General features: G+C 40.9%; 1 protein-coding gene across 3 annotated transcripts in view; it reads left to right on the top strand.

Annotated features, from left to right (window-relative positions):
* Positions 1–2,825: 2,825 nt before the first annotated feature.
* The window catches only part of CLUL1 (clusterin like 1), a 41,508-nt gene continuing 19,546 nt past the window's right edge, over positions 2,826–24,787 (top strand). The window contains exons 1-6 of one of the 3 annotated variants that reach the window (XM_045527901.1): positions 2,826–2,964; positions 4,928–4,932; positions 8,246–8,363; positions 17,985–18,103; positions 19,500–19,648; positions 23,967–24,134. In XM_045527901.1, the coding sequence (XP_045383857.1) occupies positions 2,891–2,964; positions 4,928–4,932; positions 8,246–8,363; positions 17,985–18,103; positions 19,500–19,648; positions 23,967–24,134 (633 nt within the window). In that variant the 5' untranslated portion in view covers positions 2,826–2,890. Of the gene's footprint in view, positions 2,965–4,927; positions 4,933–8,245; positions 8,364–16,996; positions 17,077–17,984; positions 18,104–19,499; positions 19,649–23,966; positions 24,135–24,787 lie in introns of those variants that run through there. The other 2 variants (XM_045527904.1, XM_045527903.1) reach the window with 2 other exon arrangements.

The raw sequence follows: 24,787 nt of genomic DNA, 5'->3' as shown, positions 1-24,787 counted from the left end.
GTCTGTCTGGCTCCAGGGTCCAGGCTCAAAACCAATATACTGGGCCGGACGTGGTGGCTCACGCCTGTAATCCTAGCACTCTGGGAGGCCGAGGCGGGCAGATCGTTTGAGCTCAAGAGTTTGAGACCAGCCTGAGCAAGAGTGAGACCCCGTCTCTACTAAAAATAGAAAGAAATTATCTGGCCAACTAAAAATATATATATAAAAAAAATTAGCCGGGCATGGTGGTGCATGCCTGTAGTCCCAGCTACTCGGGAGGCTGAGGCAGGAGGATTGCTTGAGCCCAGGAGTTTGAGGTTGCTGTGAGCTAGGCTGATGCCACTCTACTCAGGGCAACGGAGTGAGACTCTGTCTCAAAAAAAAAAAAACCCAATATACTGAGCTGAGCAAGGTGGCTCATGCCTATATCCTAGCACTTTGGGAGGCCGAGGAAGGAGGATCACTTGAGACCAGGAGTTCAAGACCAGCCTGAGCTAGAGTGAGATCCCTGTCTCTACAAAAAATAGAAAAACTTAGCTGGGCATGGTGACACATGCTTGTAGTCCCAGCTACTCAGGAGGCTGAGGAAGGAGGGTCCCTTGAGGCCAGGAGTCTGAGGTTGCAGTGAGCTGTGATGATGCCACTGTACTGTAGAACTGCCAGCAGAGTGAGATTCGACTCAAAAAAAAAAAAAAAAAAGCAACCAAAAAACCCAATGAACAAAAAAACCACTACCCTAATTATTTAACTTAACCAACTTGTCAGACCCATCTAATTCAATAAATATCCCCTTCAAAGTTCATACACTTAACCAATGGTATTGCTGGTCTCAGAACATTTTTGGAAGTCTTCTTTTGGAGACAACCTGAAAACTTCCAGTACATTCTTCTGAACATTCTCAAGAGGCAAATCTTTCTCCATTGAGACTGGACTTAATTTTTTGAAATAGCTTCAAGTTGTTTGTAGTCAAATCTGATAAAGTGTCTGGAAAAGTTAGGTATTGTCATTTGTGGTTTAAAACAGTAAATGGCACCTGAATGATTAGCCTAATTTCTTTGAGTGGTTTGTAAACTGACTTTGAAGGCACTTCCAAAAGAGAAGTACCAGAAAGGTGGTGGCTGGGAACAGCATCGTTGGAATAAGGCTCCTTTTTTTTTTTTTTTTTTTTTTGAGACAGAGTCTTACTCTGTTGCCTGGGCTAGAGTGAGTGCTGTAGTGTCAGCCTAGCTCACAGCAACCTCAAACTCCTGGGCTCAAGCAATCCTCCTGCCTCAGCCTCCCGAGTAGCTGGGACTATAGGCATGCACCACCATGTCTGGCTAATTTTTTCTGTATATATTTTTAGTTGTCCATATAATTTCTTTCTATTTTTAGTAGAGACCGGATCTCGCTCTTGCTCAGGCTGGTCTCAAACTCCTGACCTCAAGTGATCCTCCTGCCTCAGCCTCCCAGAGTGCTAGGATTACAGGCGTGAGCCACTGCGCCCAGCCTGGAATAAGTCTCTAATCACCAAAGCTACCCAGTATTTTGAAGGAACCACATTCACTTGATGTGTGCATCTGGTGATGTTATTTTCAAAGTTATATACTACACAGATGCATTATTTGCTGTAAGAGAACTGTTCTCACATTTATTAAGACATAAAAAGGGGAGAGAAAAGGCACCGAATAGAGATTCTCATGCATCAAGGGCTCAAATAGCATAGACCTTCATTAGGTGACATTAGGGAGAAAAGACACAGGCTTTGTCCTCTCAGGTAAAAGTAACAAAGTCATCAGCTTCCTAGTGAGACAGACCTGGGTTTGAGGCTCCGCACAACCATTTCCTGGCTTGTCTTGGGAAAAATGACTTCTCTGAGCCTCAGTGCCTTCATCTGTGAAATAGGAGGAATTATATTTCCTTGTCAGGATGTTGTCAGAATCAGAAATAATTTATATAAAGTAATCCAACACACAGCAGGTCGATAAAGGGAAGATATTAAAAATAATAATAGGTAAAGTGAACCAAAAAAAGATAAAGCAGGTAAGTAAATACATCTTTCTCACATGTAAAGTATAATAATCTCAGGAAAACATGCCGGCGGATCCAACATCCACCATCCAGGACTACTGGATAGGAGGTTGGGGACCCAGCAGGGGGAAAATATTTAAAAATTTTATGGCCCCTTAGCGAGGGTGGACTTGCAATTCATACTGGCTTCCTGCCGTCTAGCGGCCTCTTCCATCATCCAGCGTTTATAAACCTTTGGCCCAGGACCAGAGTCTGGCGTGTACAGTTACCCTGATTTGATTAATTCACATTGTATGCCTGTATCAAAACATCACACGTATCCTAGAAATATATACAACCACTAACTGCCCAAAATAATTTTTTAAAAAGAAACTGGCATGTACAGATGCGCTTGGCGGCTCCATCACAGCACCACACAAAGGACTGGGCAGCTGGCACGTGACACTGAAATCCGGCCACCGCCCATGCATTAAGCCCAGTGCCAGGCACAGGGAGCAACTGCTCAGAGGTACCTTTTACTTGGCACATAGACACCAACTGCTTTTTTCCCCTCTTGCTTTACCTAACGTGCACAAGTCGTTGTATATATTACCTGTTGTCCTGCCATAGCAATGTGTTTTTGCTTGTTTTTATTTTTTAAGTGCGTTAGGTGGGCAAGTTTGAAAAATCAGGCATTTCACATAAGCATCCATATTTCTGGCTGCTTTTGAAAAAACTGCATGTTCTTTCCACAGTAAGTTCACATTCCTTCCTGACAACCATCAACATTTAGCTGAAGCGCGAGGGCCTCTGCTCACTTCAGACAGTGCAGGTTCTCCGCAAGCCTTCGCCACTCTGTCACCTGCTGGGACCTGACCACGAATTGGGTTTCCCAACCTGGGTGTTGCTAATACCCAGAGCTATGGGCTCTGACTTCCAGCTGGTGGCATCGATGCCTCCAGGGGGCAGCACTCAAGTGCATCTTACGAATGACAGGTGGGGGACAACATCCTTCGGGACACAGAGATTTCCCCTTACCATTGTGGGCGATTTCTCCAGAAAGGCAGAGAACCCCACTCTCAAGGCAGGCAGGGCACGCTCCACATGCCCGGCCTCCCCGGCGTGGGCAGAAGAGTGTCACACACACACATACACACACCCCGCCACCCCCTCCCCATTCTTGCCAGGGAGAGTGGAAATACCGTTGGCAGCTTCAGAGGCTGCCAGCAAAACTCAGGCAATCTCCTGGGCTATTCCAATCCACTTCTCTTTTTCTAAACAGCCAGGAGGAGGAGGTAGAGGCAGGGAGACATACCATCCCTACTGAACCACTGGCAAAAAAACAAGCCGAAAAAGAATCACTCTGACATCCAAGTATCAATGCTCGGGAAGTTCACAGAATTCTCAGCCCAACTTGATAAACTCAGCATTCACAGAAACCGTGATGGGCCCCCTGATTTCTTTCCACGTCCTGCTGGGTCCTGGTTAACCCGGGTTAATGGAGTGAAGAGCTGCATACACTATTCACGGCTATGTTAAGCCGATTACTCTAGCTTAGCCTACTTTTAACACACAGATCTCTCCAGCGGACAACGTGATGCTGCTATCTGTTTTTCTCTCCCTGGAACTTTTCTCTGGACACCGAAAACAGAAATACTAATAAAGCCACTTTTACCTGTCTCATGCAAGGACAGGATTTTCAAACTCAACACTGATGCAACCCCTCAGTCCTGACAGTGAAGGGTGAGGAAGTCTCTAAAAATATGCGGCAGCACAATTACCAAGAAGAGATGAGATGTTGTTACCTAATAAAAATGCCATAAATATGGAATGATGAACTACCATGGGACATGAATCCATAGAAAAGGACACGTTGGAATGTGGGATAGTAAAAATCACTTAAACTTTGTGTGACCTTGAAGAAAGTCACGATGATCTGTTTTTCGAGGTCCCTCAAATAGTGCATGAGGCATGGCTGTTTCCTAAGTCTTACTATTGAACTGAATTTAGACACTTGCCAGCTCTTCCTTTCTTGGACAGCCTAGAGCCTCTCTTGAGTCCAAAGGTTGCCCGAGTTCCCTTATACTCAACATCCTTTAGGCAGTATCAGCTAATGAAACAATTAATTCCATGGAGGCATCTTGCTTGTGGCAGTGGTACAGACGTCCCTCTCTCTTTGATAATTTAGAACAGTGGTGAGCAGAGGGTCAGATCACCCTGGGGTGGTGTCACAGCTGAAAGAGTGGCTGTGGCACTGAGTTCTTGGATGGCTTTCTACAGCTGGTGCAGATTTTCCATGGGCTCACCTTTAAATTAAAAGAATTTCTGCACTTTCAAGAATTTGAAAACAAAGCCATGTGTGAGAATTATGAGATCCACTCATATGCCCTTGCAAGAAATAGGTTGCATTCCTTCTTTTGCACTTAAAAAAGAGCACCTCCTTTTTTTTCCAGAACGCCATATATGTAAATGATCCCAAATTAATCTTTAGCATGTGCCCATGTTGTTCCGATTTACTATACTTCAAAAATATGTCCACTGTTTTCTTTTTAACAGCTTTTGGAAACTTTTTCAGAAATTGAAATATATGAGCAAATTAGCAAAATGAGTACAATGATTAGCAAGTACCATTCAACAAGCACTAATAGTTTAACTACTTCTACAACACACAAAAAGTATGATTACAATAGATTTTATAATGCTACATAAAGTTTCTTATTTAACTTCACTTTTAATTAGCAAAACACAATTGAATTACCTATAGAGAAGCAAACTAATATAGTTGCCAGAATAGTATTTTTATAGGTCTTTAAGTGTTTTGCTTTTAAGGTAATTATGTGATACAGTAGAAAGAATAAAGAGACTTGGATTAGATAGAATTCTGGGTTTCTCATAGCTTTGTGATATAGGGCAAATTACTTAACATCTCTGATCCTTGTTTTATTTACCTATAAAATAGGGTTGGTAATGCTCATATTATAGGGCTGAAAGGATTAACTGAGGTTCTATGCAAAACGTCTAACATGGTACCTGATACAGTATAAGGTGCTCAATAAAGGTAGTTCTCATTATTAGTAGTTTTTTTCAGGTGATGGTCATTTAAAATGTTTAGGTAATTTTTTAAATTTTAGAAATAGTTGATTTTCAAATGATTAAAATGAGCTGGGCAAGATGGCATGTGCCTGTAGTCCCAGCTACTTGGGAGGCTGAGGTGGGAGGATTGCTTGAGCCCAGGAGTTCAAGACCAGCCTGGGCAACATAGCAAGACCCCATCTCAAAAACAAAAAAATGGTCAAATGCTTTATTTTAATAATGTATTTTTATCACCAAATTTATTTTTATCATCAAAAATATCAGTGACTCTCAGGGGGATGGAGGGGGCATGGGCAATATATATAACCTGAACTTTTGTGCCCCCATAATAAGCTGAAATAAAAACAAAAGAAACTTGATCATAAAAAAAAATCAGTGACTACCATAAACATAAAATATATAATGATTTAAATCATAAGTATTTACTAAATTATTTCCCTTAATATCACATCACATAGACAACTCTTAATTTGGGGGGCTAGTTTGTCTATTCTTCTTCAGCACAAACTGTTATTTGGTGGATTATCATTTGCATGTTGTCACTGAACCCAGTAGTTGGATTTTATTTTTTAATTTTCTACAGTAGCATTAGCCTTTCCTAGCAAGCATCAAGGAATCCGTTTGTCCATTTGTTTTCTAGAATCTCTCACTAATTATAAATACTATATACTGCTAAATATTTCTGGACTTACTTAAAAGAATACATAAATCAGTCTCTACATGATGTTTCTTGCTGTAAAAGGAGCTTATCTGGTTGAAGAACCAGGCAGTTGTATTGCATATCAAGTTTCCATAGTTCAGCTGCAAAAAGTCTTATGTTCTTCTCAACCATTTTCTTGCTTAACGTATGCAGAGATTTAAAATGGTCAGTGGTGCAATACTTGTGTCTGTATATTTCTCATGTAGATTATGAGAACGAGGGACTTGGAGTTTACAGAGGAGAAGGCCGACAAGGTATTTGGAACTATATCCAGAAACCTGAGGAAATTTGTGGCAAGACAGGCTTGTTATTTCTAGAAATACGCTACAGTACGTTTTGATTTTATACCTGAGGAACTAATTAGATTAAGTATTTTTATAAGGATTGGGATTAAGAGAAAACTGGCAGTGAAGGGTTTGTCTTAGGACTTCTTCATTGGTTCATCAGTGAAGTTACCAGATCCCAGTTAGAAAAGGTTTCAAGTTTTACAAAACTCAAGATAACTGTCAAAGAGCTATAATAACTTAATCATCTTGGAATAATACCTCTCAATGAGGCTATATCGTAAAGAATCAAAATCTACATTTTCCAGTTAACACTAATCATAGGGTGACCAACTGCCCCAGTTTACTTGGGACTAAGCGTTTCTCTGGCTGAGGGGTTATCAGTGCTAAAATCAGGACAGTCCTAGGCAAACCAGGACAGTTGGTCACCCTACTCAATGGCCTCATCTGTCTCATTAAAGTTACCTCGTGCCTCAAAAAAATTGCCTGGCTTGCCTGACTCCAGACAGTCAATGAGCTTTTATTAATTGCCTACTGTGTGCCAGGATCTGGAGACGATGTTGTTCAACTGCTAGACAAGCATCACTAATTGAAATATTTTATGGTTCTCAAGTTTTGTGTCTGGTGCTGATAGTTCCACATGGATGCTTTTATTTCCAGGTTTCTGTTGCTTCTGGAGCTATTAGCCTGAATGCAGCAAGACAGGATGATTGAAATTAACCTTTTCAGTTAATTTTGTCCTGGTTGTGCTATTGTCATCTACATTAGATAGATCAAGAAATGTATAAAAACAATTGTGAGCTGGGCACAGTGGCTCACGCCTGTAATCCCAAGGCTTTGGGAGGCCAAGACAGGGTGATCGCTTGAGCCCAGGAGTTCAGGACCAGCCTGGGCAACATAGTAAGACCCCCATCTTTAAAAAAATAAAATTAGCCAGGTATGGTGGCATGTGCCTGTAGGTCTAGCTACTCAAGAGGCTAAGTAAGGCAGGAGGATTGCTTAAGCCCAGGAGTTCTAAGCTGAAGTGAGCTATGATTATGCAACTGCACTCCAGAGGGAGACCTTGTACCACAAAAAAAAATTGTGCATGACTGTGAATGAAAATAGGGCAAAGATAGCTAATAAACAGCTTACCTGCCTGCCTGTCTTCTCTCAAATACTAAGTTAAATGTAGTATATGCCCTAACATTGTAGCTCACTCTTCCACAAAGATTTATTGAATGCTTACTCTGGACCAAACCCTGTGCTAGGTGCTGGGGCTACAAGGATGAGTGAAAAATGGTCCTGCCCTCAAGAACATTCCATTTAGCAGGGAGATAAACATTTGTGCTAGCTGATCTCTGTTTGTCACCCTCTCCCCCAGATCTATTCTCCACCATTCTCTGCCCTGCTCTGTGCCCCAAGGATTGGATCTCTGTGAGCTGCGTCACTGAACTCCATGCTCCTTGGCTGCCGATCGAGTTCAGCCAACGGGATGTATTGGTTTGGCATGGCAGCTCTGGCAGTCCCTCTGCAATTGCAATTTCCTTCTCCAAGGCTCCAGCACTCACTGGGCTCTGGTATCTAACAATTGATTTCCTTAATTCTGCCCACTTCTGAAAACAGTCCCTTCATATTATAAAATTATTGTCATAATTTTCTCTGAGTGTCCTTCTGTTTCCTGTGCAGACCCCAACTGATTCAACAGGAAAACAAACTATTGAAATAAAAAAGGTGAGTGCAATAATAGAGGTATACACAAATATTAATAGAATGGTGCAATTAATGGTGCCCAGAGAGTGGAGAGAAGGAAATGCCTTTTGAGCTGAACACTGATAAGTAAGAAGTAGGAGAAAGACCTGGAAGGGGCAATGTAGGGCATGGAGAGAAAATAAACCATGGTGCAGTCACGCAACGTTCGCAGTTAGGGCATCTGCAGCTCAAAGTGTGCGGAAGGAAGTAGCCGGAGATCGTGCAGAGAGATAGGCCAGGGTCAGGCTGTGTCAGTATGGTAAGCAACTTCGTTCATTACACACACATAAAACAATAATTTAATATGCGAACTATGAACTTAAAATCTAAAGTAAAACTTGACAACATGGATAAAGATGATTGGTCTCAGTACAATCATTTGAAATACTTATGTTAATTTAGAATGATCTTTGTTTTGGCTTTTAAAAAATATTGATGTTTTACAAATTTTTTTTTTTTTTTGAGACAGCGTCTTACTCTGTTGCCCGGACTAGAGTGCTGTGGCGTCAGCCTAGCTCACAGCAACCTCACACTCCTGGGCTCAAGCAATCCTCCTGCCTCAGCCTTCCAAGTAGCTGGGACTACAGGCATGCGCCACCATGCCCAGCTAATTTTTTCTATATATTTTTAGTTGTCCAGTTAATTTCTTTCTATTTTTTAGTAGAGACGGGGTCTCGCTCTTGCTCAGGCTGGTCTCGAACTCCTGAGCTCAAAGGATCCTCCTGCCTCAGCTTCCCAGAGAGCTAGGATTACAGGCCTGAGCCACCGTGCCCGGCCTACAAATTCTGTTATATTAGTTGCTTGAGCTCCCATTTTGTAATGTGCTATTATTATTAAGCATTATTACATCACGGCATTCCTCAAATAGTTTTTATAAATGAGTTTTAATTTGAAGAAAGAACATTCTACACAGTCATGGAAAGTGTCAAAAATGAGGACAGAGCACACATATGAGGAAAATGTGCATGGTATCCCCCCAACCCCCGCCCGCCGCCCGCGCACGGTGTTTTACATCGTGTACTTTCGAATAATAATTCCAGGGTACTGTCCTTTTATTTTCTTTCTTATTCTGTGTTTTAATGAATTTCAACGGAACCCAAATGTCCCCTAGTTTTTCTGCCTTCCAGGATCACACTGCCCTTTAATACTCAAGCAAGAACAATTCAAGTCCTTACCCTGTGGATCATTGGAGGGACAGTCCCCTTCCCCAGCTGGCACGTGGCACCTCCGTGAACTGCTTCCCGGGCGCTCCGGGATCGGGGTGCTGCCTTGGAATGTGCTACCACCAAGGTACAGGCCCAAGGGCCAGGAGGAAGGCCACAGTCCCCTACCCCTCCGTCCCCAGGGTGTGCCCAGCCTGACGTCTAAGCCCCCACCACAGGGCTCGGCTCTAGGGGCAAAGTAGCAGGGAGGAAACGACGCCCTTTGGCACCCTCTCTCCGAGGGAACCCGGGACCACCCCGCTCCGGGGCCCCAGCGCACCTCACAGCCCGGGAGTCCAGCTTCTCCTCAGGTGGGAGTCCTTGCTTCGCGGCCTTTCTCCCCGGGTCCCCGGGCCCAGCTCTGACCCTCCGGTCGCCCCGCGCCAACCCCTCACTCCCCCTCAGCCTCCCCAGCCGCAGCCGACACCGCAGTCACCGCCACGGGAACCCGCGCCCTCGGCCTTCTGCCCCGGCTCTCTCCACACTGACCACTGGCCTCCTTTGGGGGCAGGCTTTTCTCAAATGAAAGCGATTTCATCAAAGATTTAGAGATGAAAAGAAAAATATATTACAATAAAAAATAAAACACCGAGGCGGGCGGATCGCTCGAGGTCAGGAGTTCGAGACCAGCCTGAGCAAGAGTGAGATCCCCGTCTCTACTAAAAAACAGAAAGAAATTATCTGGCCAACTAAAATTATATAGAAAAAATTAGCCGGGCATATGGTGGCGCATGCCTGTAGTCCCAGCTACTCGGGAGGCTGAGGCAGGAGGATCGCTTGAGCCCAGGAGTTTGAGGTTGCTGTGAGCTAGGCTGACGCCACGGCACTCACTCTAGCCCGGGCAACACAGCGAGACTCTGTCTCAAAATACATACATACATAAATAAATAAATGAATGAATGAATGAATGAAAGAAACACGCACACACACAAACAAAAATAAATTAAAGTGAGGTGTGATTGCTCCCAGCGTGTTTAGAGCAGAAATGTTCTCGGGCCTCTCTTTAGCCTTCCCCCCATTTAAACCCCCACCATGGCAAGGCCAGTTCACCTTCAGTTCCCACCACTTTGCCGTGTTAATGGACTATTCGTAATCATTTAAATAGGTCTTCCTAAAACCTCTTTTGTACCCTTTGTGCACTTTACCCAATTGCCCCTTCATCTGTGGAAGATAACTAGATGTCAGGAAAAAAGAAAGCAAGTCTACAGTCATACCCAGTCCTTGAACTGTCATGTGCACCTGAGTAGTTTGTCAACTGCGCAGTGCAGAATGAGGACCTGCAGCCCCTGCACCTAGAAAACACTGGTGAGGACTGGGAGCCGCTGCATGGGTGCCAGCCCAAAGCACAGTGAGGTATTCTGTTTGAGGCTGCCCCTTGCCCCTGTGTCTTGCCCTGTGCCCTGGGGAGGTTGACCCTTGAGTCACCTCAGCCTGCTGGCTTCCTGGCGTCCCCCTAGAGTCCTGGCTCTGGCACTCCCTGGGCTCCAGAATCACCATTTCCTTCCCTTGCCCTCTCATAGCTAGTAAGCCCCATCCTTAATGTCTCTTCATTTGAACCATAGGAGATGAATTCTGTTTTATTCTGGGACCCCAACAAATGCACAGGCCAAAGTAGGTGATGCAAAAATCCCCTAGGGATTATCTGATCTTGGTGATCCAGGAGGTGTTTTCTTGTTGGTTTGTTTTTTAATGTAGACATGTAATTTTAAAAATTATTCACTTTCACCTACTATAAGAAAGTCATATTAATTCAAAATTCTGATTTAAAAAAAAAACAAAACTTCCATGACATTTTGGCTACCAAGCTACCCAGTACTAAAGCTTTGTCAAGCATGGTGAGTTATCTGTCCCTGTTAACCTGAGCAAGTCTCTCGCCTCCTTTCAGATGAAAATCTGGCAATCACCAAAGAGCTTTCGTAAGGCCTCTTGATCTGCTTATAAGATATGCATGTAATTTCTTAGGCCAATATAATAATCTAAGTCTGTTGTCCTCATCTTCCAAAAACCTACAGTCAGTACACAAGAAGAATTTTTTTTCCAGATATAGGTTGACATCCCTTATCTGAAATGCTTGAAACCAGAAGTGTTTTGGATTATAGATTTTTTTTCAGATTTTGGAATATTTGCATATACATAATGAGATATCTTGGGGGTGGGACCCAAGACTAAACATGAAGTTAATTTATGTTTCATAGATACCTTTATATACGTAGCATGAAGGTAACTTTATACCATAATTTTAATAATTTTGTGCATGAAACAAAGTTTGTGTGCATTGAACCATCAGAAAGCAAAGTGTCCCTATCTCAGCCACCCATGTGAACAATCTGGGGTTGTTTGGCATCACCATCATTTCTGATTTTACATGTTATCAATAAGCAATCATTTTCTTACATTTATTCACACATAAGCAGTTAAGAATAAAAAATATGACATATATATCCAGCAAGTGTAGAAAAGTTATATTGCAGCTGAAGGGGGCTAGGAGGGTTTTTTTCCCCTTGGGGATGCAACTGAACTGTGTTATGTGCCTGTGTTTTGACTGTGACCCATCACATGTGGTCAGGTGTGGGATTTTCCACTTTATGGTGTCATGTTAGCACTCAAAAAGTTTTGGATTTTAGGCCAGGCATGGTGGCTCACACCTGTAATCCTAGCACTGTGGGAGGCTGAGGCAGGAGGATTGCTTAAGCTCAGGAGTTCGAGACCAGCCTGAGAAAGAGCGAGACCCCCTCTCTACTAAAAATAGAAAAATTACCTGGGCGTCATGGTGCACACCTGTAGTCCCAGCTACTCGGGAGGCTGAGGCAGGAGGATTGCTTAAGCACAGGAATTTGAGGCTGTCGTGAGCTATGATGAAATGGTTGCACTCTACCCAGGGCAACAGAGCAAGACTCTCTAAAAATAAGGTTTTGGAAAAAAAGATTTCAGATTTCTGTATTAGGGATGCTCCACCTGAATAGAAAATCTGATTTGCTGAGGATAAATTTCACAAGTCAAGTGATATATTCTGACATTATTTGTATGCTCCTGTTTGTATTTTCTTAGTTAACTTGACTTGCAACTACTTAGCCAATTATGGATGAAAAGATGCAACTTAAATGTTACCGTACAACTGATAGTATAATTCCTCTCTCCATCGGTCACTGGGATGGGCTACAGTTATCATCAGATGCTTACAGTATTTTACACATCCTATTGTCATGGAGATCAAAACCCAAATTAAAATGCATTTGCCAGAGTCGTAATAATGTAGCCAGAATTTAAAGAAAAAATTGATTTTTAACTATGTATCATTCCACTTGTTTAATCTACCGATTTCTACATACTGTAGCTTGCTCAATAACAAAGCTCAGCACTTCTGAAGCTACTGACTCACATGGGCCTGTATATTGCACAGGCCCAGATGCAACACATCTGGCAGTCAGCTTGGGTTGGCCACTGGGTTGAAGATACAAGTCTGGGATAATTCCCAAATGTCTAGATCTGGTGACAGGGAGATAGGGCAGGGTGAGCTTGAGGAGAAAAAGCTGGATTAGGAGCTGTTGAACCTGGAATCCCTGCGGGTCACGCCAGCAGAGAGACAGCAGTAGAAGGTTGGCCCTGTCTGTCTGTAGCTCTGGGTAACATCATCCAAAGAGGGTGAGAGGCAGTGAAAAGAGGCTCAAAGCTGATCCCATCTCACTTTCAAATAAAAAAATCCTGACTTCTTACCCTGCCTCCTACACAGTCTGTGCTTTTCCGCCTAACATAGCACTTCTCCCCTCCCTGCACTCTGCCGCACTGGCCTCTTTTCTGAACCTTAAACTTGCCACGTTGGTTCCCGCCCTTGCACTTGCTCTTCTGTCTGCGAGGAACGCTCTTCCTCAGATCCTGGGAGAGGTGCGGCGTCTTTCCGGCAGGGCCAGCTTCATGCTCGTGCGGCCTGCACCCCTCACTCAGAAGGGCTCTGTACTTGGTGCAGGGCTCTGCTGTTGCCATCTTGAAATTCTTAATAATCTTTGAACACCGGGCCTGCATTTTCACTTTGTGCTGGGCCCTGAAAATTCCTAGTTCTGCTTTCAGGGACCATATTGGAAGTCCTCTCCTCAGGGGGTCCTCTCTTGGCCACCTACTCTAAAGAAACCCCTCCCCTGCTAAGTTACTCGCTAGCACATTACTCCCATTTAATTTTCTTTATAACAGTTTTCATTCTTTCATACATTCTCACTTACGTATTCAGTTGTGTATTGTCTAGTCCCCTCTCGTTGGAGTGCAACGTGAGCACTCAGAAAGCAGAGACCACTGTGTCCTCAGTGTGTGACACATCATAGACGCCCGATGATCTGAGAGCAAAAATTGTTGGAAGCAGGATGGTCACTCTGCTGGGTATAATGGAAATTTAGAATGTATTTGATATTGATATACCTCCTGATCAATAATTAAATTTGTGTGGTGCTGATTTAAACAAATAAATTCTGGCTTCACAATGAGGTTAAGTGGAATACAATTTCCTCATATTATAGTCAAAATTTGATCTTTTCCATGAAAGATTTTGAAGTCTGGATTCAACGCCTACTTTTGCTACCTATGTTATATGAGTCTAAAATAATAATTTTAGTTTAGTCTGAATTTTTTAAAGAGGTTATTGATCTACCTTCCAACTACATTGTACTCTATGGCTCCATGAAACATTTTCATTTGTATGAACCGGTTTGACTTGCTCAGCAGCTCTATCCCAGACATACCGTAGCTGTAATTTCTCATTTTACAGATCTCTTCAACTCAGTGCGCTCCAGCTATCTGGAAGCTTGGCGAGAATAAGCGAATGATAATCACAGAACTTCAGAGCTGAGAGCTACAGTGGAGATTATTTCTTTCAACACTGTCATTTTTAGATGAGGACACTGAGGTCTGAGAACACAGGGCAATGAGACGACAGTGTGGTAGGGATTTTGCTGGAACTTGATCCCTTAGATCAGTGATCTTTCTACTCTGCCATTGGACCTTTCTAGCAAGTGAGTTATCCAACTTTTTTTTGCAAAAAGGGCCATTTTTAAGTGAGGATTTACACTCTACTTCTAAAATTTTGCTTATTATTGTAAATCGTCTCCTTTACTAAATGAATTGCTGAATGAGTGAGGATAAGGAAAGAAGGAATTAAAAAGGAAGGGAGGAAGGGACGGAGGAAAGAAGGAAGGGAGTCAGGAAAGGAGGGAGGGAGAGAGGAAATGTCAGATGAAATGAATTACTATTATAATCTACATGAATAATTTGTTTAGATCTTTATGTGTCTGTCTTTCATTTTGCTTCTCATATGCACATGCTCCTCGACTTTCCCCCCCATGGGCTGGGGGAGGAGGACTGCCTCTTGCTACTGTGGAGCGACTTCCACCAGCGGAACACTCCTGGCCTCTCGCCCTTGCATTTCTCACTCTACAAAGCAGAAGTATCATTTGATTCATATTATTAGTCCGTGGATCTCAGTTATGCAGAACTCATTAGGGATTTGCTCTCTTTCCCTACCTTTCTTTCTTTTTTTTTAATTTTTATTCTTTTTTTTTTTTTTTGGTCAAGTGAAGCAGTGGGAGTGGAGAAGGAACAAAGGAATCTGTAACTGGTTGTGATCAATTAGTTGTAAACACCACTGCACTCGGACCAACCTTTCCCTCTCTGAACTTACTGGTACAAGATAGCAAAACCTAACTTGTCTACAGGTCACGTGCAGGACTCGTGGGTTGCACGACTGCAGGGACCATTGACATGAAGTTGGCCCCATATAGGACACAACATGAGCAGGTTCCTGGTCTGCTCCCAGCCACGCGCCCAGTGGGAACCCTAGACGTTGTCTGGCTATGCCAGTGGCAGGGTAGGCAAATCTAATTTAGAGGAGACATACTAGTGAGTCTGTTATGGCCACACATCTAAGACACTCTGTCCAAGCCTGAGCTTAGCAACAATAAACTTGACATTTTGAAGTCCATCTGTCTGACTGCTCTGTTTCGCAGCTGATACCACAGGCAACCTCTTGCCATCTTTCTTAATTAAGATGTCCTTGCTTCTAGGTCTCCCTAATTACCAACCAGCTATCTATAATATTTTATAACCCACTTAAATCTTGAGCATAATGATGTCATAATTATGGAAGTGACCGGATTTGCATGAAGTATTGCTTATTCTTAAGAACAAAATAGCAACTGTGAAAACAGATGAAGTAATCAGAGGAAAAACCTTTTTGGAAGCTTCAAAACATTTTAAAAGCAATTAGGACTAGTTAGCAATGAAGTTCTGTTCTCAGAAATTGCACTTAAAGGAGGAACATGGATTAAAGAAAAAAATCTGCTACTAGAGGGTGAGCCACTGGACTTCCTAAAAACTGGTTCTATTTTCAATGAAATTTGGGTGTGTTGAAAATGAATGTGCAGATGGCAACCATGACTTCAAACAGACCCCAACTTGGACAGCAGCACACTAATGAGCAAGGGTGCATGGAGTCAGAGTAGAGCTGGACGATTTCTTACGACTGACTTTTCCAGAACTCTGCTCTTCTCTTCGTGAGAAAAAGACCCAAAATTCTGCTTCCTCCACTGACCAACCAGGCATCTTGCAGGATAGGACACATCTGTTTAGAGGTGTGGATTGTAGTTGCTCAAAAGCGACATTAGGCTACTTAAAATAATAATAGTACAAGTTTTCCTTTGAGCTGGTCTGTTTTCCAACACAGCTAAGAGGTTTCCAGCTGAAACAGAGAAGTCGTGGAGAATGAAGACAGCTGAAATGGGGTGTGGGCTGGACCTGCAGTGTGTCCTGGAATTGCTCTCTGTGCCCGAGTGTCACAGAGAGACACTCCAGACTGCATATTGCCCAGGGACAAGGACCAACTTCTAAGGGCCCTGGAAAGGCAGGTGGATCAGTTCAGAATTGTCAAGGTCGGACTCACTTAGAAAAGTACTGAGCACATAATAACTATTGATTGGCTAATTCCTCAAAGCCTTCAAATGGGGTCCAGGATGATCTCGAAACTTCAGTGACCAGAAAAACATCATCACTGTAGATTCTAGAGCTGGCTATCATGACTAACAGCTCTCCAAGTTGTTTTTATTTTTTATTTATTTTTTATTTTTGGAGCCAGTGGGGAATTACAAAATAATTTTTTACAAAATAATTTTTTCAACATAATTTTTTACAAAATAATTTCTTTACAAAATAATTTTTTACAAAATAAATTTGTGAAATTTTGTAATGAATATTTTGTAAATAAAGTTATGTTTGCTACAATTTTCCATTTCCCCTATGACTTTTGGGATGCCCTGTATATCTTAAATGGAAACATCTTTTTTTTAAATTTTAAGGCTTTAATGAGTCCTTTCTTTTTCTTTTTCTTTTGATACCAGCTTATTATAAGTAACATGATAATCTATATTATTGTTGTCCCACACTAACTATATATTTTTATTAAATACCAGCTAAATATGTGGTTTTAAAAAAGACATAGTTTAAAAAAAGACTTTCATTTTTAGCCAATCTTGGCAAAGTATTTTTAAATAAACAATTACCTTTGATGTCAGTGTCATTTTTATTATTTATGTACTTAATATTATCATAAGAATTAGTTATTTGTAAATAATGTAAACTTTATCTCTGGAAAAATACTTGAAAATATTAAACTCTCTTGGAATTACTAGGTAAGACTTAAACTGAAAATGAATCACTGGGAAATTTTAAGTGTTGATTCCTAAATAAAATAAAAATACCCTTTTCTAATTATATCTTATGATACCTTTATTGTATCTTACAACATTTAAAATATATTACTTTTTTATTTCAAAATACTAGAGGGGTAATGAGTACTTTCAAAACATGTTTGGGTAAAATAAGGAAGCCCAAGGTCATTGTTCCTGATCATGTACACAGCCTGCCCTCTAGTGTTTCTTTCTGAAACCCTGACAAATTGTAGACCATACTCTTAATCTCAAAATGTTGGGTTAATAGGATTAGGAACTGTGTCATCAAATTAATAGAACAAGGCTAAATCCCTGACACGGATGAAAATTAAAGCAGAGAAAAGTGAAGGTTCTTCCAGAAGCTGGTGGCAACTTCACCGGGGATATATTGCAAAGTTAGTGGTAAATACACTGTATTAAAAAGTTTAATTTGATAAGTAGGGTATTAATAGAGAGGGAAGTTGAAATGATGTATGTAAAATGTGATAACTATGTAACTACTAGTACAGTTGTTATTTTATTATAGTATTAGAAAGATGTTCTAAGTGTTGATTAAATAATGGAGATTTTTGGTTTTTAAAAAAATAGCAAATATACATAAAGCAAATAAATATCCCTGTTGGGGGAAATTAAGATCATCTCTCTTATATTATGGATTTAACTTTATTAAAGTATACAGTTGTTCTCATTTATGTAACATTTCTTTGTAGAGTTTTAAACCTTTGTATCTGGAATATTTTAAACTAATATATATCACATTAAACTTAGAGGGAAATTTATCTGAGAAGAAAAACATGTGTACACTATATAGTGTGATGGGTTTTATAAGAAGTATCAGAAAAATGTGTGAAGCTGTTTCTGCTCTCATGAAAAAATAAGCAGTGAATCACCCTAGGTAAAAACTCACTTGAAGACTAAGAATTTTGGAGGAAAAAAAAATCCCTCTAACATATTCTAATTAATTCTGTGTTTAGAGATGTTTACTGTTGGCGGGGAAATAAAATGCAGTTTGGGCTCTATGGGGCTGTGATGCACGCTCTCCGTTGCCTTGGATTTCAAGTACTTCAGATGATGACCTTATTTAACTGTCAAGAAGAATGTAAACTAATAGGGACTGGGGTTTGTTTGTTTTTAACTTATATTTCAAGCTTCCTTATGTCTCAGGCACATTAGCATAAGTTGTCTAAAGTCATAAAGAAAAATTGACACAAAAATGCTTTGGAGCACCATGTGTTTTCAATTGATGCTGACCGACGCTAACCTAATGGAAGTCATTTGATGTGGGTTTATTTTTCCTTTGCAGTAACAGCGGGAACATGAAGCCGCCACTCTTGGTGTTTATTGTGTATCTGCTATGGTTGAAAGATTGTCACTGTGCACCTACTTGGAAGGATAAAACTGCTGTCAGTGGAAACCTGAAGAGTATGTTGGTTTCTTATCTGTGCTGTGTCCTGTTTGCGTGTTGGCATGTCCTGCTGGCATCTATAGTGAGCTGCAGTTGAGAGATAACCACATTCACTACGTTTCACGGTGAAACGTTCTCCAGGCACTTAAATCGAGTCGTCATGATGCCAAACATCTGGATAAAAATAGAAAATTCCAATCAAGTCTCTGCAAGCGTTCACATTTCCAGATGTTTGTATCGTGTAGATAAAACTTGCCAGTTTTTTGACTGCGTTTTTTTATCATCCAGATGGTTGGTGTCATCTCAGCACGGCTTTAATGAACAGTGAAATACTTTTCTAGCGTTTGAAAAATTTAAACGATTAGAGTAATCTGTGCAATTATTCTTAAGCTAGTGAAAAAGTGGGTTATACATAATTTCATTGAATGTGATTGTTCTGTGGCCATTAACTTGCAACCTGTGCTTGGTGATATATGCTTTGGGTACTTAACACTTAGGAGATAACTTAGCTAAAATATAGCTCACTTGGGGTCCATAATTAAATCCAGAGGCAAGAGTAAGCTCCTTAGAAGGCCAGATTGGCTATTGTGAAGTGAGAATGACAATGAATTTTTTATTAAAGGTGTATAAGGGCTAGCTGTGCTGGGTCACACCTGTAGTCCTAGCACCTTGGGAGGATGAGGCAAGAGGATCACTTGAGCCCAGGAGTTTGAGAACAGCCTGGGCAACATAGCAAGACCCCTGTCTCTATAAAAAATTTAAAAATTAGCTGAGCGTGGTGGCGCACACCTACAGTCCCAGCTACTCCAGAGGCTGAAGCGGGAGGATCGTTTGAGTCCAGGAGTTCAAGGTTACAGTGAGCTATGATCCTGCTACTGCACTCCAGCCTGGCTAACAGAGCCAGATCCCGGCTCTAAAAAAAAAAAAAGAATGGTGTGTGAGAAAACACCCACTAGGTTATTAAGGCATCTCATATTATATGAGATACTTTCTAGGTTTGATGCCTCCTTGGAAAGTAATTGAAACTGAAAGAAAGAGAAATTGTTCACTGTGTTTGAGATCCCCAGCTGGGCATTTATAATAAATTGTTTGTGAAGAAAATTTAAAATTTTCTCTAATATAAACACACTTAAGTTAAAGAAAAAAATGGATAAATGAAAACAGGGCCAGACGAAAATGACAAGAATGAGGTTAAGTGAACTCTGACTCGTTTGGGAGCTCACGAGTGAGGAACAGAAGGGATTGTCCACGTGGCAGCCGACAGCTAATTCATTACGATCTGCTTTCAGAGTATGAGGCTATGAAAGAACAATTAAGCCTCTATTTAGGGGACATGAAAGGTTGGTGAACTCATTGTTTTGTAATAGGGTCAGGTCTCAGAGAAAAATCTGCACAGAAAAAACTGTCTTTCAGGTTTTTCTGAGGATGGGGAGATAGATGTGGACCAAGAGGTGAAGAAGGCCTTGATGGGTATTAAACAGATGAAAATCATGATGGAAAAAAAAGAGGAGGAACACACCAATCTAATGAAAACCCTGAAGAAATGCAAAGCAGAAAAGCAGGTACAGCAATTAAAAATAATATCTATTCTTAAACAGATCTGGACCATAAACACTGTACTTGTTAGTGCAATTGGTGAATTACTTATTTTTCCTAATAATATATTTTCTGGAGGGCTGCTTTTATTAGAGGAAAAGTTTGAAGGAAACTTCAAATTTCTTCAAAGAACCATGTTCCTTGTAGAATAGGCCTTTGCAGGACTCCAAACCCAGGAATTTGGGGAATTCATCTCTGAGAAATGCTGCTTTCTCAAAAATACTTTATTCTTAATCCTTTCTGAGTTAGGATATTGAGTCAGAAGCACTCAGGGAGTTTTTGGCTAGATTAGTGGTCTCCAAAGTTTTTGATCTGTCCACTCTATTATGAAAAAAATTGTTAGCACTCATTCCTAACTATATGCATATTAATTTATTCATAAATTAGATACATGAATTGCTATTAATATCTCAAGGCACAATAGACATTTGGGGTGAGATTCATCATTAGGATGGATGTAAATCCATATTTCAAATAATCTTCTAGACATTTTGAAACTTTTAACCGACTTGCCAAATCTCATTAGATCATCATAGTTCTACTTTGTCACATGGCACATAAAGACCTCATGACCAACTGTCAGCTCTGCTGTTCGTATTTTGTCCAATTGAGCTTAAATTAGTCATTTTTTTAATCTGTTGGGTCTTTTTTTTTTTTTTGTCAAGAATCTTTTCAAGGCTTCTGTCTATTTAGTGAAGGTTGGTTAAAACTAGATAATAAAATCCATCAGTCCACCTGAGTCCTTTTAAACGGCAATTCATTGCAATTGGCTTCAAGTGAACAGAGAGGGAGCCATGGCCAATGAATGCCACGTGCGATGTCTAACATAAGCACCTCAAGGGAGTACTAGTGTAAATTAAATAATGCATCAGCCTAATCCATTTTTTAAAATTCAAATAGCTTTGCTTAATAGCATTAGCACTAATTATGTATTTTACCAATGCAGAATATATATTATATTCAAATGTCCTTGGATAGATATTAAAAATTATTCCTATGCTACAGTATAAAGTTCAATAACTTTCTAAACTATAGACATTGCATAGCTTATAGTTTAATAACATTAACAATTAACATAACACTCAAAACAATTAAATTTTGTTAAAGGGTTATTTTCCAATATTACCCTTAAATTAAAGAGGAAATAAAGGGGGGCGGGTGGTGGGGAAGAAAAAATAAATAAATAAAGAGGAAATAAAAACTATCACAAAAGTAATTTGCAAAATATTTAAAATTTTAATGTTAAGAGTAAATTACTTTTTATTTATTTTTATTTTTTAAAAAAATGTTAAATTGTGGTAAAATACACATAACATAAAATTTGCCATCTTGACCATTTTAAGTGGACCATTCAGTAGTGTTAAATACATTTACAATGTCGGACAACCAGTCTCCAGAATTCTTTGCATCATGCAAAAAACTGAGTCTATACAGATTAAACAAGGCCCCATTGACCCTCAGCCAATTTTTTAGTTAAAAAACAAACAAGTAGAAGTTCTAATACTTCCTACTTATACCTATATGTCTAAAGTTGGGGACCACCAAATTCTAGATGGCTGCCTGCATCACTTTATTTCTGCACATCATGGCCTCTGGGAGTCCATTATGCAACTGGTGTGTCAGCCTGTCACCAGACCGGTTGATGTTGCAGCCACACCTACCACCCGAGGCAGGCAGATTTCCTGGCAAGGAAAGGAGATTGCCTGACCAGCAGCTGCAAGCCATCCTCCCTTTTGGCAGCAATCAAAAGATTTTGAGGAAGTCTAAAATAGCTCCTCATCAGAAAAATGTGGAAGCCCCTGCAGCTGGGCTCTCCCCTGGTGGGCTTGTGAGCCCAGCCATCTGGGAATTGTGACACTAGATATCACTAATAGACCCTTTAAACAACACGTTATCACACGGAGTGCTTTGAACATCTGGGTAAGCTGTTACTTTCATTTTACAGCTAAGAAAACTGGATTGTGAGATGTTAATTAACATGCTACTGCAATATTGTAACGAATGAACTGGGAGAAAGTCAGCAGACCACATGATTTTCTGTTTTTCTGTTTCCTGAGCCTCCTGGCAAGGGAAACAGGGTATGGGATTATAGAAAGAAGATTCCAGTTCAGGGCAGGTCAAGTAAACAAATGTTGGGGCCGTTCTAGCTCTGAAGAATCCCAGAAACTAGTAGAATTTTTATTTATTCTTAAAAACCTACTTATTTTATAAAAAGTCATTGAATTATGCCGTTAAGTTTAGGGCAATTAGAAAGTTAATTTTTTTAAAAAACCTGTTTTTCCCTGAGTCTCCCTCCATAAAATTACTTTAAACCTAGAATAAAGGTCAGTTTAGACAAATTATGAGTTGGCAAACAGGGTGTTGGCACCATTATGTCTCCCAGTCCTGGGCTCCACCTATCCTCGGGTGACCCAGAGTCCTCACCGTCCCCTTCCTCATCCTCTCTCTGTTACTATTTAAGTGAGAACATCTGAAACCCACTCTTCGTAAAGTGGGAAGCCCTAGAGTAGCTTAGGGTGATTTGCCCCCACACCGGGTTTACATGGTACTTTTGATGAGCTGTAAACTATAGGAATAGAGTTTCAAGCATGGGCTCGTCAGTGGGTGGAATATTTAGCAGGAAATGGAAGGAATGGAGAAGACTTCTTAAACCAGAGACCTACTTCCTCCATGGCAACATTTTATTTCCAGAACTTGGGACGTGCGATTTGGTAAATGGTTTTTGTTATACTTCTGCAGGATGAATGGAAGGAAGTGTGAGCATACTAATTATAACAATGTGCCGGGTGCCTTGCTTGTTCATCTTCTTTAATGTAAAAACCTTGAGAAGTAGGTCCTGTTATTCCTACTTGCTAATGAGGAGACTGAGGCTTAGAGAGACTAAGTAATTTGCTGAAGGGTACACAGTAACTGCAGCTTGGAATTGGGAATATTAGGATTTTGATTTATGAGGACAATGAGTGTAATATTTAGAATTGGGACTCACTGAGAAAAGCCCGCGGGCATTGTTGCCTGTCATGGTGAAATCACCATTCTTAAGAAGACGTAGGGTTGCAAAATTGTTCTGCAAAGCTCAAGGACACACATATGCACACACACACAAACACACAATCCTGTCTGGGTCACAATGTGCATTTTGGCAGGCTAGGGCCCTGCCAGTTTTCTCACATGGTCCGTAGCAAATGCTATCTGGATTAGCTGGAAATAGAACTTTTGTTTCTACTATTAATTAAACTCTACAGTGAGGGCACCTGAAAAATCCCAGCCAGGCAGGGAAGATGAGGAAGACTGTCAGTCCTCAGGTAATTCTTTGGGCTTAATACGCCAGAAAGGGTGATTTTTTTTTTTTCTTTTCCATTGGGTAAAAATGCACAATAAATTGGTTTGAAGTATATAAACTCTTCTCCCACATGCGTTTTTATTTAAAGGAGTCGCCTTTAGCTCTGAGGCTGTCTCCTTATGGACGGATCCATTATACCCCTCGTTCTCCTGAACCATATCTCTGGCACAGAAGGGGCCGGGCTTCAGAAGTCCACACTAGCCGGGAGACCGGGGGTGAGGGGCAGGGGCACAAGAAGAAAGGCCTGTTGTGCCATGGTGCCGGCCTGTGGGGAACTCCGGGAGAGGGCAGAGGCCCGCAGGGACAGGTGCCACTGCTGCTGGGTTCCTTCCCACCCCAGCAGGACCTGGCCAAGTTCAGCAAGCACCCCAAGGCAGAATGCTTGGAACACAGACGAGAAAAATGAAGATGGTCCAAAGACGGCATCTCTGCAATTGAAATGTAACTCAACAGGAAAATTTGATTTGATATGCAAGAATTGCACTTTCTTGCGATGTTTAAGAACATATAACAATTAAAGTCAGCATAAATAAAAGAAAGAAAATGCGTCAGCTTTATGAACTTTAAAGCCCAACTTGCAATCTCCCATGGACTAGACATGAAGACAGACAAGTCAACAAGCAAATCACAGTCGTTCCCCAGATAGGGATGGTGTCTTTGTTGTGGGCTCACCCACATCTAGTGTGACGTCTGTCACATAGCAAACACTCAATAAATACTTGTTGAAGGAATGAACAGATGAATAAGATTTGCAGTCTTGCATAGGGATCAGCCAGTGCTCTTAATCAAACAGAAAGCATTAGAGATCTGTCAGCTGCCAGGGGTCTGAAGGAGAAAAACTGAAGAAATAGTTTAGAATATGCACATTTCAAAGGGTCGAATCCATTAAGGTATGCATAGAATCATGAGATGGAAATAGGACTTTTGTTTCTACTTTTAATTAGGAGGCCCTAAAACTTATGAATGAAGTTCAAGAACATCTGGAAGAAGAAGAGAGGCTATGCCAAGTGTCTTTGGCGGATTCCTGGGATGAATGCAGGTCTTGCCTGGAAAGTAACTGCATGAGATTTTATACAACATGCCAACCTAGTAGGTCCTCTGTGAAAAATACGGTAAGAGAAATATAGAGCTCAAGATTTCATAGTTCTTAAGGCACCTACTTCAGCTTTTTTATTAATTTATATTAATATTTGGAATAGAGATAGGCCAATAGAATATTGGCATTTTGCATTCTAGCATCCGACACTAATGCTTATGTACCATCACCTGTGTATACGCAATTTATAAGTTACAACATCCATTCAGTGTTTATCCTTCCTTTTAATAACACTGTATGTATCTCTCTTAGAAACACCCTGACTTTCTGCCTTGTATTTGTTATTCATGAACATGCTCCCACTAGATTGTAAGCTCTTTAAGGGCAGGGGTCATATCTTATTTGTCTTCATTTGAGCATTGTAGGTATCCAATAAACATTTATTGAATTGCATTTTGAATCATAGTATTGCAGTCTCTGATTTCAGTCTGCTTTAATTTTTTACCCTGGAGGCCAAATATTTGAAGACATTCTCTACCTCCTGAATCTCTCCTTCAATGTGCTTGCCCTCTCATATGTAGCATGCGCATGCATATGCATACAAATATACACCCTTTCACATCCCTTTTGCCCTATCCATGTATGTCCTGTAGGACAGGCATGCTTTCTTTTTTGTCCCCTGTGGCTATCTTCTGGGCAGAGGGAATCACAGACGGTGGTGACCTGAAT

Source organism: Lemur catta, chromosome 16 (genome assembly GCF_020740605.2).
Source record: "Lemur catta isolate mLemCat1 chromosome 16, mLemCat1.pri, whole genome shotgun sequence".
Classification (NCBI taxonomy): domain Eukaryota; kingdom Metazoa; phylum Chordata; class Mammalia; order Primates; family Lemuridae; genus Lemur; species Lemur catta.
This window is presented reverse-complemented; position numbering and strand designations above follow the sequence as displayed.